Here is a 14,662-nt window from a genome sequence, read left to right on the forward strand (position 1 = left end):
AGTGGTGAAACAAGACAACAGATCAGCATTGATTCAGCCATTTACTTTCAAGAGAACAACATGTTCATTAAAAATCTTGCACAGGCTTATAAAGAGGACAACATCAGACTACCTTTTTACGTAACTTCTCAGCAGCGTCAATCTCCATCTTGATCGTTTTCTCAAATTTATTCAGGAGTTTGGGCTTCTTCTTTTTGGCTGAAAGGAAGAACAGAACCTCACTGAGGGATTGGTTGGATCGTTCCGCCATAAAAATATAGATAAAATAAGCAATTACGTTTTTCTTGAAGCTTATCCTTGGGCTGGTCCTCAGCATTTTCTGAAAGATATACAAAGGGAAGAAAATGACAGCTAGACAAATGAATGCTATCAACATAATGTGGCAGCACAAATAACAAATATTGAATACAGCTTTTCAGATTGATTTAACTAAAGCATGGTCTAAAAAACATGACAAGATGTTCAATAGTTCTTATAAAGAAAGACACATTTAAGCTCCAAGAACAGATCTGGTTTAAAAAGCATAATGATTTTCTTGGAAAAAACAAAGGTTTATATAAAGGATTATATTGAGAATAAACTGGTGTCCACCAATACAGTAAAGAAAACAATAACGCCAACAGCAGCAAACCAATGATTTATATATATTATACACTAGATGACTGTGCTGAAGCCTCCATCTTCGCACTCCCCTACCATTAAATGCATTTATTCATGTCTACATGTTTATTCTATTACAGACACCCTACTTTTAAATTATATTATGTGAGCTAAACATAAAAATGATATATATATATCATTCTCCTCAAAGTATATTTTTTGAAAGTTCTAATGTTACGGTACCCACTTCACCCAAAACAAAAAATACATGTCATTTTGTCCTTGAAACATTTAATAGAAATACTGTAGAATTCCATTCATTCTTAAGGACTGCTTCTTCTGGGGAGGGCCAGTATGACTGACCGGTGGCTTCAAAGTCTCTCACTGACCAATACATAGCATTACAATCCAGGGTTTACAAACACTCTGCAATAATAGACACTTGACATTGTAGAGGTCTGTTTTTTCATGACGTATATGGACTGCATATTGTACAAATCTCAATCAGATCTCAATAAAACAGACAGGCCTAATGAAGGACTGATAAAATGAGTTCTTCAGTGCCATTTTAAGTTGTAACCTGAGCTTACATTTCTCAGCAGTGATGTAAGGTGATTATGTCACAATTTACTAGGCCTATTGGATACAGGCCATAGGCCAGGGATCTGGGGGGCTTTTTAAAGTGCACTCCACACTTCACCTTCAGTCTGGTGTTTTTTTCCCCTTACTGCTTGCTGTGTAGGCAGAGTTCCTCACACCACAACATTGTCCTTGCAGTTAATGACCACAAGAGGGTGCTGATGGCCCGGTTTATCAGTCAAGGCTTATTTAAGAGGAACTGACTGACTTTGATACCTAGTCATGTAGTGATACACGTCTATTGAACATCTTACAGCCAACTCATTAATGTCAACAAGTGACAATTTTTTTTTTTATTCGTTTTTCCTTCTGGGGGTGCTGCAGCAGCTATGGGAAACACCCAAAAAACATCCGGCACAAATGTTTACTGAGAATAAAGCGTGAACGTGTGTGTTGTTGTGCCGACGTTCTGAATCTCCCTATGGTGTTTTGTCCTCTACCACCAATGGCTCCTCAGCTACAATCCACACGTACAGGTGAGCAGGTACACTGCACTCACAGTAAGAAATCAACACTATTCACAGGAGCTCTAAGTGAGAATGTTCCTTTAAAAAGCAATGGTACAAGACGTGTTACACTCCTAACCTTTCAGTTCCGGAACAGATTCCACCTCTGGTTCCACGTCAGCCTCCGGTTCTGGGACTGATTCAGCCTCTGCATTGTATCGCAGTTGTACTAAAGATTAGATTTCAGTGCCATATGTAAGATTGGGGACTTATCTAAGATATCACATTGGTGTGTGTTGTGTGTGAGAGAGAGTGTGTGTGTGCGTTTGTGTGTGTGCATCAGCAACACACCTGTTTCCTTTGTCTCCAGGGAGCCTGGTTGGTCGTTGTATTGCTTTGACTCTTCTGCAAGACAAGCAAATAAACACGTCAAATACACTAAGTAGACACAGACCATTCACAACGTCTAATAAACACACCATCACCAATGGTCATACGGAAATGTTTAAATGTAGAATCAGTACTGTAGCTTACCTACTGTCTGCTGTGGCTGTGCCTTCTCAACCAATTCTGAAAATATACATCCATAGTTTATTTAGTGCAGAAATGTCTGCTTAGTTTTCATTGCAAGGTTACAGTTAAGACCAGTTAACCAAGGAGAAGGCAAGGAAGGAGTGTAGAAGAGTCTATTTGGCCAATGAATAATCAAAACATTCTGAATCTCACCTCCTTTCGTGTCAATGGCATTGTTTTCATCCTCTAAAAAATAAATGCAAAACAGACTCATTAAGTATGAATGAGTTAAAGACGCATGGTAAAACAAAATCGAAGACATACTAACCATAAGGATGTGTTGCTTCATCTCTACTATCATCTAAGGAGAGACAAGACGGAACATTTAAAAACGTTAACTATCATGCTAAAACACAGAGCAGCTTATAAAGGGTACCGGTACGATAAGTAGGAGGGATGTAACAACTCTGGATTCAAAATGTTTAAGATGCAATCGTATCGGTCCACTGACCCTAAACTGATCCAAAATGTAGCGGTCAGAAAATCGACTCAAACGTTACTAAAATGTTTTGCTTATATTACTTTCTTTCTACCTTCTGAAAATGTGTCATCTTTTGTGACAACTGATGCGTTCTCTCCTTCAGTGTGGAACTAAGCATGTAACTGTGTTGAGTGTCATTGATCTACATGTCATTTTGCACGCTGAACAGCCCTAGGCCAGGGTTCCACAACTGGCAGCCCGTGGTTCTCTTTGGCCCGCCAAGTTCTGAGCAAAAAATTATCCGAATTATATACAGTACCAGACAGAAGTTTGGACATTCTACATTGTAGAATAATAGTGAAGACATCAAAATGATTAAATAACACATTTGGAATCATGTAGTAACCAAAAAAAAATAAAAGTGTTAAACAACCCAAAATATACTTTGAAGAATCTCAAATATATTTTGATTAGTTATATTTTATATTTGAGATTCTTCAAAGTCGACACCCTTTGCCTCGATGACAGCTTTCTACACTCTTGGCATTCTCTCAACCAGCTTCATGAGGTAGTCGTTTCAATTAACAGGTGTGCCTTGTTAAAAGTTAATTTGTGGAATTTCTTTCCTTCTTAATGCATTTAAGCCAATCGTAGGGGTGGTATACAGAAGATAACCTTATTTGATAAAAGACCAAGTCCATATTATGGCAAGAACAGCTCAAATAAACAAAGAGAAATGACAGTCCGTCATTACTTTAAGACATGACGGTCAGTCAATACGGAAAATGTCAAGAACTTTCTTCAAGTGCAGTCGCAAAAACCATCAAGCTCTATGATGAAACTGGCTCTCATGAGGACTGCCACAGGAAAGGAAGACCCAGAGTTCTCTGACGCAGAGGATAAGTTCATTAGAGTTAACAGCCTCAGAAAACGCAGCCCAAATAAATGCTTCACAGAGTTTAAGTAACAGACACATCTCAACATCAACTGTCCAGAGAAGACTGCGTGTGAATCAGGCCTTCATAGTCGAATTGCTACAAAGAAACCACTACTAAAGTAAACCAATAATAAAGGAGCGACTTGCTTGGGCCAAGAAACACGAGCAATGGACATTAGACCGGTGGAAATCTGTCCTTTGGTCTGATGAGTCCAAATGTGATATTTTTGATTCCAACTGCCGTGTCTTTGTGAGACGCAGAGAAGGTGACTGGATGATCTCCGCATGTGTGGTTCCCACCATGAAGCATGGAGGAGGTGGTATGATGGTGCTTTCCTGGTGACACTGTCATGATTTATTTAGAATTCAAGGCACACTTAACCAGCATGGCTACCACAGCATTGTGCAGCGATACGACATCCCATCTGGTTTGCGCTTAGTGGGACTATCATTTGTTTTTCAACAGGACAATGACCCAAAACACACCTCCAGGCTGAGTAAGGGCTACTTGACCAAGGAGAGTGATGCATCAGATGACCTAATTTGAATCTCAAATATAAAATATATTTTGATTTGTTTAACACTTTTTTGGTTACGACATGATTCCATGTGTGTTATTTCATCGTTTTGATGTCTTCACTACTATTCTACAATGTAGAAAATAGTAAAACTAAAACTAAACAAAAACCCTTGAATGAGTAGGTGTCCAAACTTTTGACTGGTACTGTATCTAATAATCTTAAAAACGGGAGAGATGCACATCCCTAATGAGTATATACATTTTTTAAACATTTATTGAGCCTTTATTTAACTAGGCAAGTCTGTTAATAATAAATTCTTATTTACAATGACGGCCTACCCCGGCCAAACCCGGATGACGCCGGGCCAATTGTGCGCCACCCTATGGGGCCGCCCTACGGGACTGCCAATCTCGGCCGGATGTGATACAGCCTGGATTCGAGCCAGGAACTGTAGTGACGCCTTTTCCACTGAGATGCAGTGACTTAGACTGCTGCGCCACTCGGTTACAGTATGAGTATGTATAAGAGTCCATTTTGTGATTTATTATAACATGTCGTACTAGCCATTGCTATAACATAGCATGTCATTTATAATTGTTGCCACATTTCATTAAGAGGAGATGTAAAACATACCTGGGATAAAATCATCTGATATCGGGGGGAGAGGGACAGCAGCTGAAATGACATTGACATGAAGCTTGAGGAAGACAGAATAAATACTGAAACTTGGGAGGCAGTCACACCATACTGTACAGCAGAAGCTTTTTAACTAGGGTTAAACTGAGCTTGATGGGAATTCAAACTAAGCCGGTTTGCAGCTATGTGCTTAGCCTATTGCTGTTGTGGCCATTGACCGCTACAGTATGCTTTTATTGGCAGGTAGTGGGCCAATCCAGTGCTTCCCCATTATTACTTTTCCCAGGCGGGTCGTATCAGTTTGTGCAGTTGCCAGAAACGCTGCTGCTACCTTTTCGGGTGGTTCTCAAGGCCCCCAAAGCAACATCCAGGGCCTAGTTAAGAAACATTTTCTATGGGAATAGGAGAGGGAGCACTGGGCCAAGCACGTTACTGGTCCTGCCATTGCTTTGACCTCTCCAGCCCTTTCAGAAGGATGAGCCATCACAGTAGGTTTAAAAGCTATGGTATTAAATGAACGGAGCCTAGCAATTCCCTCGTCTTTCCAAAGGTATTATCATAACATGTGCGGCAGAGAAATCTCAATACAAAAAATTAATAAATGTTATGATAAGATCTCTGAATAGCATCTTTTTATTGAATTCCAAATCAGGATGATAAGAACGAGTTACACAAAAGAATGGATAACAGGCCGGTGCCGACCGCAAATAGATTTAGTATCCATCCAAAACGGATCGGGTCAATGGTTCTTCTATGGGTTCATACTTTGAGGGCTTGCAGAGATAAAAAGACAGCCAAAGTTGAAATGAGTATCATTTTTTATTGATCCATTTCATCCGTCTCTGTGTGGCCGGGACCAACGATGGTACATGACTGAGGTGAGCGGAGAGAAGAGGACTCACTACAAGCTCTTGACTACCTCTATCATTCACTATTAGTCTGAGTCACACAAACCTTGGATTTCAGATTCCACATCCGTGTTCTGAGATCCATCAACTGTTATGAGTAACGACATTAAAAAGGTCAGTGGATAGGCTAGTGAATGTTACAGTCTGAGAGTTAAGACAGAAAGAGTATACCATCTTACCATCATCATCAGGAGGGGGGACAGCATCTGGAAGGAACAGACAGGACATGTATTGCAAACCAATTCTATGATTCCATTATTCTGCAATGAAGCACAGCAACAGAGTGAGTGGAATGCATTTGTCTCAAGTCACAGTACACATATCTCCCCACTGAAACTGTATGCCAACAGATTGACATGTTGATGGGACTATGCTTAGCTACACATGGAGGAAATGGAACAGCAGTTGATATAAGCCATGATGACAGTATGTAGCAGGTGATAATGATGTTTACATTCGTACCCTGGTGGGATTGGGACAGACAATGTTTTATCAAGAGGGGTATATACCTTCCTCTACCTGGACCGCAGCCACAGAGAGAGCCTCAAATGAGCCTGCCTTAACCTCCAGTTTCCCCTCAAAAGATTCCTCAGAGGTAGCTTCTGATTTGACTAGAGCTCCCTCAGCATTCGGACTCTCCCCTTCAGGGGCCTGCAGCTCTTCTTCCTCAGTCCTCTCTGTTGTCTGGACTTCTTCCTTAACAATGGGCTCGGCTCATAAGTTGAATTTTACAATCCAAGGACATTCGTTTAGGGCAGGGACTATATCCTTGTGAGGACATGTTTGTTGAAACGCATCAGTCGTAAGTGGGAGTTTTACCCTCTCTTTGACATGCAAACCACAGCTTACATTGATTTTTGTCATTCATTTTTAGACTAGTTGACAGTACTGCATGTCCAAGCAGTGTAGCACAACTCCTTCATAGTTCGTCATTGTAGCTGTATGGGGTTCTGCTGGCCGGAGGACATGCATACGTTTTTTTTTCAATCAAATATCGTCCTATTGTGAGTTGCTGACCCAACACCAACGTCAGGCTAGAGAATGTGTACCGGTTGTGGGTCGTTCCACAGGTCCTACAGTGCAAACTCTCCCCACCACATTGAATGAGGATTTCCAACACACCTATACTAGGTGTTATTTTAAGATGTTTATCTGGGTAACGAAACATTGTAGAATAATAGTGAAGACATCAAAACTATGAAATAATACACATGGAATCATGTAGTAACCAAAAAAAAAAGTGTTAAAGATATCAAATATATTTTATATTTGAGATTCTTCAAAGTAGCCTTGATGACAGCTTTGCACACCCTTGGCATTCTCTCAACCAGCTTCATGAGGTCGTCACCTGCAATACATTTCAATTAACAGGTATGCCTTGTTAAAAGTTAATTTGGGGAATTTCTTTGCTTCTTAATTCATTTGATCCAAATCAGTTGTGTTGTGACAAGGTAAGGGTGGTATACAATAGATAGCCCTATTTGGTAAAATACCAAGTCCATATTATGGCAAGAACAGCTCAAATAATCTAATCAAATTTTATTAGTCACATACGCCGAATACAACAGCTGAAGACCTTACAGGGAAATGCTTACTTACGAGCCCCTAACCAACAATGCAGTATAAAAAAAACACAGATCAGAATAAGAAATAAAAGTAACAAGTAATTAAAGAACAGCAGTAAAATAACAATAGTGAGACACGACAGTCCATCATTACTTTAAGACATGGTCAGTCAATCCAGAAACATTTCTTGAACATTGAAAGTGCATTCGCAAAAACCATCAATCGCTATGATGAAACTGGCTCTCATGAGGACCGCCACAGAAAAGGAAGATCCAGAGTTACCTCTGCTGCAGAGGATAAGTTAGTTAATTTGAGTTACCACCCTCAGAAATTGCAGTCCAAATAAATGTTCAGAGACTGTGTGAAATAAGGCATTCATGGTCAAATTGCTACAAAGAAACCACTACTAAAGTACACCAATAAGAAGAGCCAAGAAACACGACCAATGGACATTAGACTAGTGGAAATCTGTCATTTGGTCTGATGAGTATACATTTTTGATTTTTGGTTCCAACCGCCTTGTTTTTGTGAGATGCTGAGTAGGTGAACGGATGATCTCCCTGTGTGGTTCCCACCATGAAGCATGGAGGAGGAGGTGTGATGGTGCTTTGCTGGTGACACTGTCTGTGATGTATTTATAATTCAAGGCACACTTAACCAGCATGGCTACCACAGCATTTTGCAGCGATACACCATCCCATCTGGTTTGAGCTTAGTTGGACTATCATTTGCTTTTCAACAGGACAATGACCCAACACACCTCCAGGTTGTGTAAGGGCTATTTGACCAAGGAGAGTGATGAAGTGCTGCATCAGATGACCTGGCCTCCACAAATCACCCGACCTCAACCCAATTGAGATGGTTTGGGATGAGTTGGACTGCAGAGTGAAGGAAAAGCAGCCAACAAATGCTCCACATGTGGGAACTTCTTAAAGACTGTTGGAAAATAATTCCAGGTGAAGCTGGTTGAGACAATGCCGAGAGTGTGCAAAGCTGTCATCAAGACAAAGGGTGGCTACTTTGAAGAATTAAAAAAAAAAGTTTTATTTGTTGAAATATTTTTTGATTACTACATGATTCCATATGTGTTATTTCATCATTTTGATGTTTTTACTATTATTCTCCAATGTAGAAAATAGTACAAATAAAGGAAAACCCTTCAATGAGTAGGTGTGTCCAAACTTTTGACTGGTACTGTAGGACAGGACAAATACATTTTCTGTTAACAAATAAGCCCAGAGGGCTTCAGTTGAGTGAGAGTTACACCCACTCTAACCTGTCCTCGAAAAAAAAATCTGGTGAGGATATGTACACAGGCATCTTTGACATCACGGTCATTTTTTCAATGTAGTATCACGTTCTCATTGTCTCTTGGTAAGGCAAGATGGAACAAATCACATTATGCATTTGTGTTTTTGGGGTAAGTAAGATAATACCTTCCTTTATGCAATATGAATGCACACTAAGTTTGGTCCTTGCACAGAATCCCTGAAAAACAATCACTCAAGGTGGTGTGGTCTTACCTGGTTCTTTCACAGCAGATTCCTCCTTGGCTTCCCTCAGCAGCACAGAAACCGGCCTCTCCTTCAGTCCTGTTAGTTTGGAAATGTTCATGTGGGCACGGGAAACATTATGTAAAAAATAATATATGCCATTTCTCACCAACACACAACTCTAGAAACCCAATCTCGGCTAGTCTATTTGCAACACAGACAAAACAATAACTATTTCACAAGAGTATCAATTTCAACTGTCAGGAATATGATTGATTTAAATACATTCATATGTTACAAGAAGTGAAAATAACCAAAGAATTAGGTATTTTGTAGAGCCCGACCGATATATTGGTTCACTGATATAAATCGGCCTTGTACCGATATATCGCTGCCAGCCGATAGCCAATATTCTATAAATAGGATGACAAAAGGGAATCTCTTATCTGAACACTTGCGGACATTCTCATGACGTGTCATTATTCTCACAATGTAAGAAATCAATATCTGAAGCATAGTTATTAGACAATTGCTCTTTTGGATGGCAATTTATGAGAATTCAGTGTAGAAAAATGTCACTTTTTATTTCCCCGCAGTAACATTTTTTTTTTTGTCCCCCTCCCAAGAAATCTGTATCGGAACTAAAAAAACATACTGATCGAGCTCTAGTCTTTTGAACCATAAGGCCAATAAATGAAAGAAAGGTTTCTATAAAGATTAAGGGAAATTAAATGAAAGAAGTCATCAACAATGCACAACTGACTTGGGTTTACAGTTTGACGTAACAGTGCCTGATCCAGCAGGTATGGGCCATTAGTCACACAGACGGATATACGACATCATTAACTATTTACCCCCCCTCATCTTGTTTGGTTATTTTAAGGGTATCCTTTGACAGTCCTGGCCATGCCCTAAGCAATGTCAACATTGACAGTTTATCAATCACATATCAGGGCTACTGGCAATCTGAGCGAATAGGGCACTATTCCTAATGTAAAGAACAAAATATGTACTACATGCTTGAAGATGAAACACGTTGGGGTTGGGCTACAACATTTTGTATGAAAGTTGCTATAGATAAAGTAGTTATTGAAGGAGCACACGCCAATTTGAGAACTGATCGTCAATAACCAGAGGTTTTACATTGAGGACACAAGCTTTCCTTATCTGGTATCATTGCATTTTTGGACCAAAAACTAAGTCAGTAATGACATGATTCAACACATAACCTGAAATTGGTGTTTCAGCAGTACTACCAGCACCTGATAAGATTTATGCTTCACCAAATCAAGAAAAGGCCAACATATAATTATGAAAATACACCTCAGCTGTTTCAAACATAAAGACACAAAAACAAAGATTCTAAAAAAGGTACTTTTTTTCTGTCATACAATTTCTAAATAATACCTTTACAGCAATAAAACACAGTACAGGTAGGATTCACAACTGGTAAATGGCAATAACAGTGCTCTAAAAAGAGTTGGTAGGTTGTTCCACCCAGAGGGTTTCAACCTCTCACTAAAAAGGCATAATCAAGTATCTACGGAAAAAATATATGTACAGCCTGGTTTCATAAGGCTTTTCACAAAATATGCAAAGAGGTGCCCAGGTTTTACTGCAGATACATCTCTCTAAAGGACCAATCTTATTGTCATCACACACAAAAAAACCTACAATAGCTAGCTAACACAATAAATATTATTTAACTAGCATATAAGTGGAAAGAGAGAACTGATAGCACACAGTTGACAGTTAACAATTGAGTCTAGAGCGCTCATATTTAAGATTGAAATGTCTGTAGAATACCTATTCACTGAGAAACACCTTATACTAACACAAATTGTTAGGTTAGATTACGTATTATGTATCCCCCATTATGTATCCCCCGTATTATGTATCCCCCATTATATATTCTATTGGATGCAAGAATTTTGTATAATAATTTAAATTGAAAAATTTGAAGTTTTGAATCCGACATGGTTTCTGAATTGACACGCAAAACAATGTGCCATGGAAACTATTTTGCAATTTATATGGCACAGCTGTCAATGTTTTGGGTCTTTAAATAAAAACATATACCTATTTCATTTATCACAATTTTCTGTCCTTTTTCCCTCTTCGACTTGCCTCTTCCATTTTTGTGGTAATGCTGCAATTAGTTGGTTGTAATTTTGGGTAGAGCAGACATTTCCATATGTCTGTGTTAGCTGCATGTGTGACATAACTCCACCAGTCCTATTTATGATATAATTTACAAAAATTATACCTTTTTTAAAAATTTTATCGAAAAACACTTTTTTCTTATCAATTAGTATTTTGGAGTTTACCCACAATGTTTGTTGTTTATTTGTTCTGTCTTTTCAGGTGGATTAATCTGAAATTGCAACCAACTTTCTAAGGCTTGTTTAAAATATTACAATATTTTGGAGATTATTTCATTTTCAAATAACCAAAAGTAACCAGTTGTAATCTGAATAAAGGGAAAAAAGTCATTCTTGAACATGGGGTGAGACTTTCTTACTAATTTACTGAAGAACCATTTCGGATTTAGGTAAAATTTTTGTATGACTGATGCCTTTAGTGAGATGTCTAATGCTTTAATATTTAATAATTTCTGCCCTCCAAATTCATATTCGTTATATAAATAGGCCCTTTTAATTTTGTCTGGCTTGCCATTCCAAATAAAATTGAATATTTTTTTGGTTCATATAATTTAAAAAGCAGGTGTAGGCAAAACCATAAGCAATGTCGATAGCGGACAACCTTGTTTTACTCTTCTAGACAGTTTAAAACTTTGAGATGTAGCCATTATTTACTATTTTACACCTAGGGTTACTATACATGACTTTAACCCATTTTATAAAGAGATTCTCCAAAATTGAAATATTCTAGGCATGTATATATAAACTCCAGTCGTACTTTATCAAAAGCCTTTTCAAAATCATAGTATTCTATTGTTTCCAGTACTTGTCTTATATTATCTCCAATGTATCGTCCATGTAAAAAACCTGTCTGATTAGGATGAATAATATCTGACAATAACCTTTTTAATTCTATGTGCCAAGATTTTTGCTAGAATCTTTGCATCACAACACTGAAGTGTAAGAGGCCTCCAATTTTTTTAATGGATTGGATATAGATATATATATAGATATCAGAGGACCATTATTAGCATGTTTTAACCACTCCTATATAAACAGTAGATTATCGGACACGCAACAAGGTCTGATTTCATTATTACTGAAACAGGATCCCAGTGTTGTGTGTGTGTATATATATAAATACACACACACACACCACTGGGATCCTGTTTCAGAAATAATGAAATCAGACCTTGTTGCGTGTCCGATAATCTACTGTTTATATAGGAGTGGTTAAAACATGCTAATAATGGTCCTCTGAGTATATCAAAAAATGTTTGGTATACCTCCACTGGTATGCCATCCATCCCTGGAGTTTCCCCAGCTTTAAAGGCTTTAATTGCATCAAGAAGTTCCTCCTCTGTAATTTGATCTTCACATGAGTCTTTCTGTACAGATGTTAATTTTACATTATTAATAGGAAACAAATCCATACAAGTAGCTTTGGTTAGTGGAGATGGAGGAGACTGAAACGAAAACATATTCTTAAAGTACTTTACTTCCTCTTTCAAAATATAATTCGGTGAATCATGCGTGACTCCATTTGTAACAAGTTTCAATACATTTTTTTGGGGTACCATTTCTATTGAAGATTGTTGAAGATTGAAAAAGAAATTAGAATTTGGTGCATTTTTCCTCATATTCCTTCCAGTTACGGTTTATTTTAATAATATATTACACTGGATCTTTCTTGAATAAGTTCCTCCATTTCTTTTGTTTTTCCTCTAACTTATTCGGAGCCTCTATGGTACAGTTTTTATTGCCATCTATCTGTTCTGTTAGACCTTCAATTTCCTTTGTTAATATGGACTCTTGATCTAAATCACTTTTGTTTCATAGATGAGTACTGAATTCCATGGCCTCTAAAGGCACATTTAAAAGTGTCCCATACAATAAGGGGATCTGTTGTACCTATGTTATGTCGGAAAAAGTCAGTTATAAATTATTCTGTTCTAGTTATAAACCAGTTATCATCCAGTAGGCTTTGATTACATTTCCAATATCCTCGCCCATGGGGAAATTCTGTAAGAGTAATATATATGCCAATTATGTGATGATCTGACCGCATTCTGTCCCCTATCAACACTTAACATTTTTGGTGCCAGAGAGAATGACAAAGTAATTAAGATGACTAGCTTGATTAAGCCTCCGCCATGTATATCTCGCCAGGTCAAGGTTTTTAAGCCTCCATATATCCACTAATTCCAATATATCCATGACATTCATGATTTCTTTAAGTGCCTGAGGGTGATAGTTTGTAGTGTGATTTCCTTTCCGGTCCATAGAGGCATTAAAAACCATATTAAAATATCCCACCATAATAATAGTCTTTAGTGTTGCTTGTAGAGTAGATACATTCTTATATATACTTTCAAAGAAGCTTGGATCATCATTATTTGGACCGTATAGGTTATTAAGCCATATCTGTTTATTGTCCAATAAGATATTTAAAATAATCCATCTACCTTAATGATCTGTTCGGACAATTTACACTTTCGGATTTAAATTACTATTAATTAATATCGTCACCTCTTTTGAATTTCTTTGCCCATGGGAGAAAAATATTTCGCCCCCCAGTTCTTTTTCCACAAAACTTCATCTAAAATTGTTGAATGAGTTTCCTGTAAACAATAGATATTATATTCCTTCTCTTTTAGCTAGGTAAATACTGATCGACTTTTCTTATTATCTGCTAAGACATTACAATTACAACTGGCTATACTTCTCACCACTTACCATAATGAGACACAGGTTTCAATTCTATTTATCAAAATATATGGTTTGTAAAAGTACCATTAAAAAGTAATATGATGATTGAGTGTCTGTATAGCTGTACCATGATATTTGCATTGCTACTAAGTAAACCTGCAAATTGGTCCCCACTATTCCAGCCGCTAAAAGCCTTCCTCATCCCGAGTTGGGTTGTCATCCCAATGCCCGGCAGACCACCCCCGACCCCCCAGATCCCATAGCCCCAGAGAGACCGGGACCCATTCTTCGAAAAGAACACACAATGCCACCCACAGAACAGAAGCAGATCAACTGCCAAATGCATTTCCATTGCCCTCACCTCGATTTGTATTATATATAATTAGCTATTAATATTTGTAGTAATGTAGGCAATTTATGCAAAGGATTTTGACCTCACACCAGTCTCGCCATTACCAAAATTACATTATGGCAAGCAATTATTATATTAGCAAACAATTATTGTGAATCATCCTATACTCTCCCTAACATATTTTACTCCCTCGCAACAGTTGTGGGATAGACCCTGTCATGATGTGGCCCTCTTTGGGTACAGCGAGCACCATCCCCCTCTCTCGCTCTCACCACCTCTCTTCCCCCTACACCCAGGCTGTGTTATCGCAGGTCATAAATTCCTAGAGGAGTCTCTCTCCTCATGGCCATGCAGTATAGAGAGAGACATTCACAGGAGAACAAAGGAACCTCTTCCACATACACGCTCAACCCCTTTCCCCCACAACAACCACAGACTCAGAATCTCAACAGCTGCACCATCCCAGAGCCCAACTCAAGAAAGGTCTTGATTTACAAATGCATATACAGTTGCAGCTGTATGAGAAGGCTTGCAAAGCTGTGCAAAAAAATGGGCAGAAATGGGGATATTTGATTAACCATTGTCACATCCTAGATGATGGAGGTCAGATATACCCCCTTCCCCTTCCCCTGAAACAACCACAACATGGTCCCACATAGTGACCATATTCCCAAGCATCTCCGTGCAGTCAGACCTTTGATTTTGTGCCACCAGGGCCAC

At 38.4% G+C, this 14,662-nt stretch overlaps 1 protein-coding gene across 13 annotated transcripts in view; it reads right to left on the minus strand.

Moving 5' to 3' along the window:
• Window positions 1-14,662, minus strand: part of LOC106579584 (aspartyl/asparaginyl beta-hydroxylase) — a 59,291-nt gene that overhangs the window by 10,032 nt on the left and 34,597 nt on the right. For 3 of the 13 annotated variants that reach the window (XM_014159631.3, XM_014159627.3, XM_014159626.3), the window contains 11 exons: window positions 8,771-8,839; window positions 5,861-5,887; window positions 5,728-5,769; window positions 4,771-4,812; window positions 2,527-2,559; window positions 2,412-2,444; window positions 2,220-2,255; window positions 2,037-2,090; window positions 1,825-1,914; window positions 278-319; window positions 113-198 (listed from right to left, as the gene is read on the minus strand). In XM_014159631.3, the coding sequence (XP_014015106.1) occupies window positions 113-198; window positions 278-319; window positions 1,825-1,914; window positions 2,037-2,090; window positions 2,220-2,255; window positions 2,412-2,444; window positions 2,527-2,559; window positions 4,771-4,812; window positions 5,728-5,769; window positions 5,861-5,887; window positions 8,771-8,839 (554 nt within the window). The remainder of the gene's footprint in view (window positions 1-112; window positions 199-277; window positions 320-1,824; window positions 1,915-2,036; window positions 2,091-2,219; window positions 2,256-2,411; window positions 2,445-2,526; window positions 2,560-4,770; window positions 4,813-5,727; window positions 5,770-5,860; window positions 5,888-8,770; window positions 8,840-14,662) is intronic. The other 10 variants (XM_045702725.2, XM_045702723.2, XM_014159630.3 and 7 more) reach the window with 5 other exon arrangements.

The sequence above is a fragment of the Salmo salar genome, chromosome 19, assembly GCF_965601325.2.
Source record: "Salmo salar chromosome 19, fSalSal1, whole genome shotgun sequence".
In the NCBI taxonomy this organism is placed as follows: domain Eukaryota; kingdom Metazoa; phylum Chordata; class Actinopteri; order Salmoniformes; family Salmonidae; genus Salmo; species Salmo salar.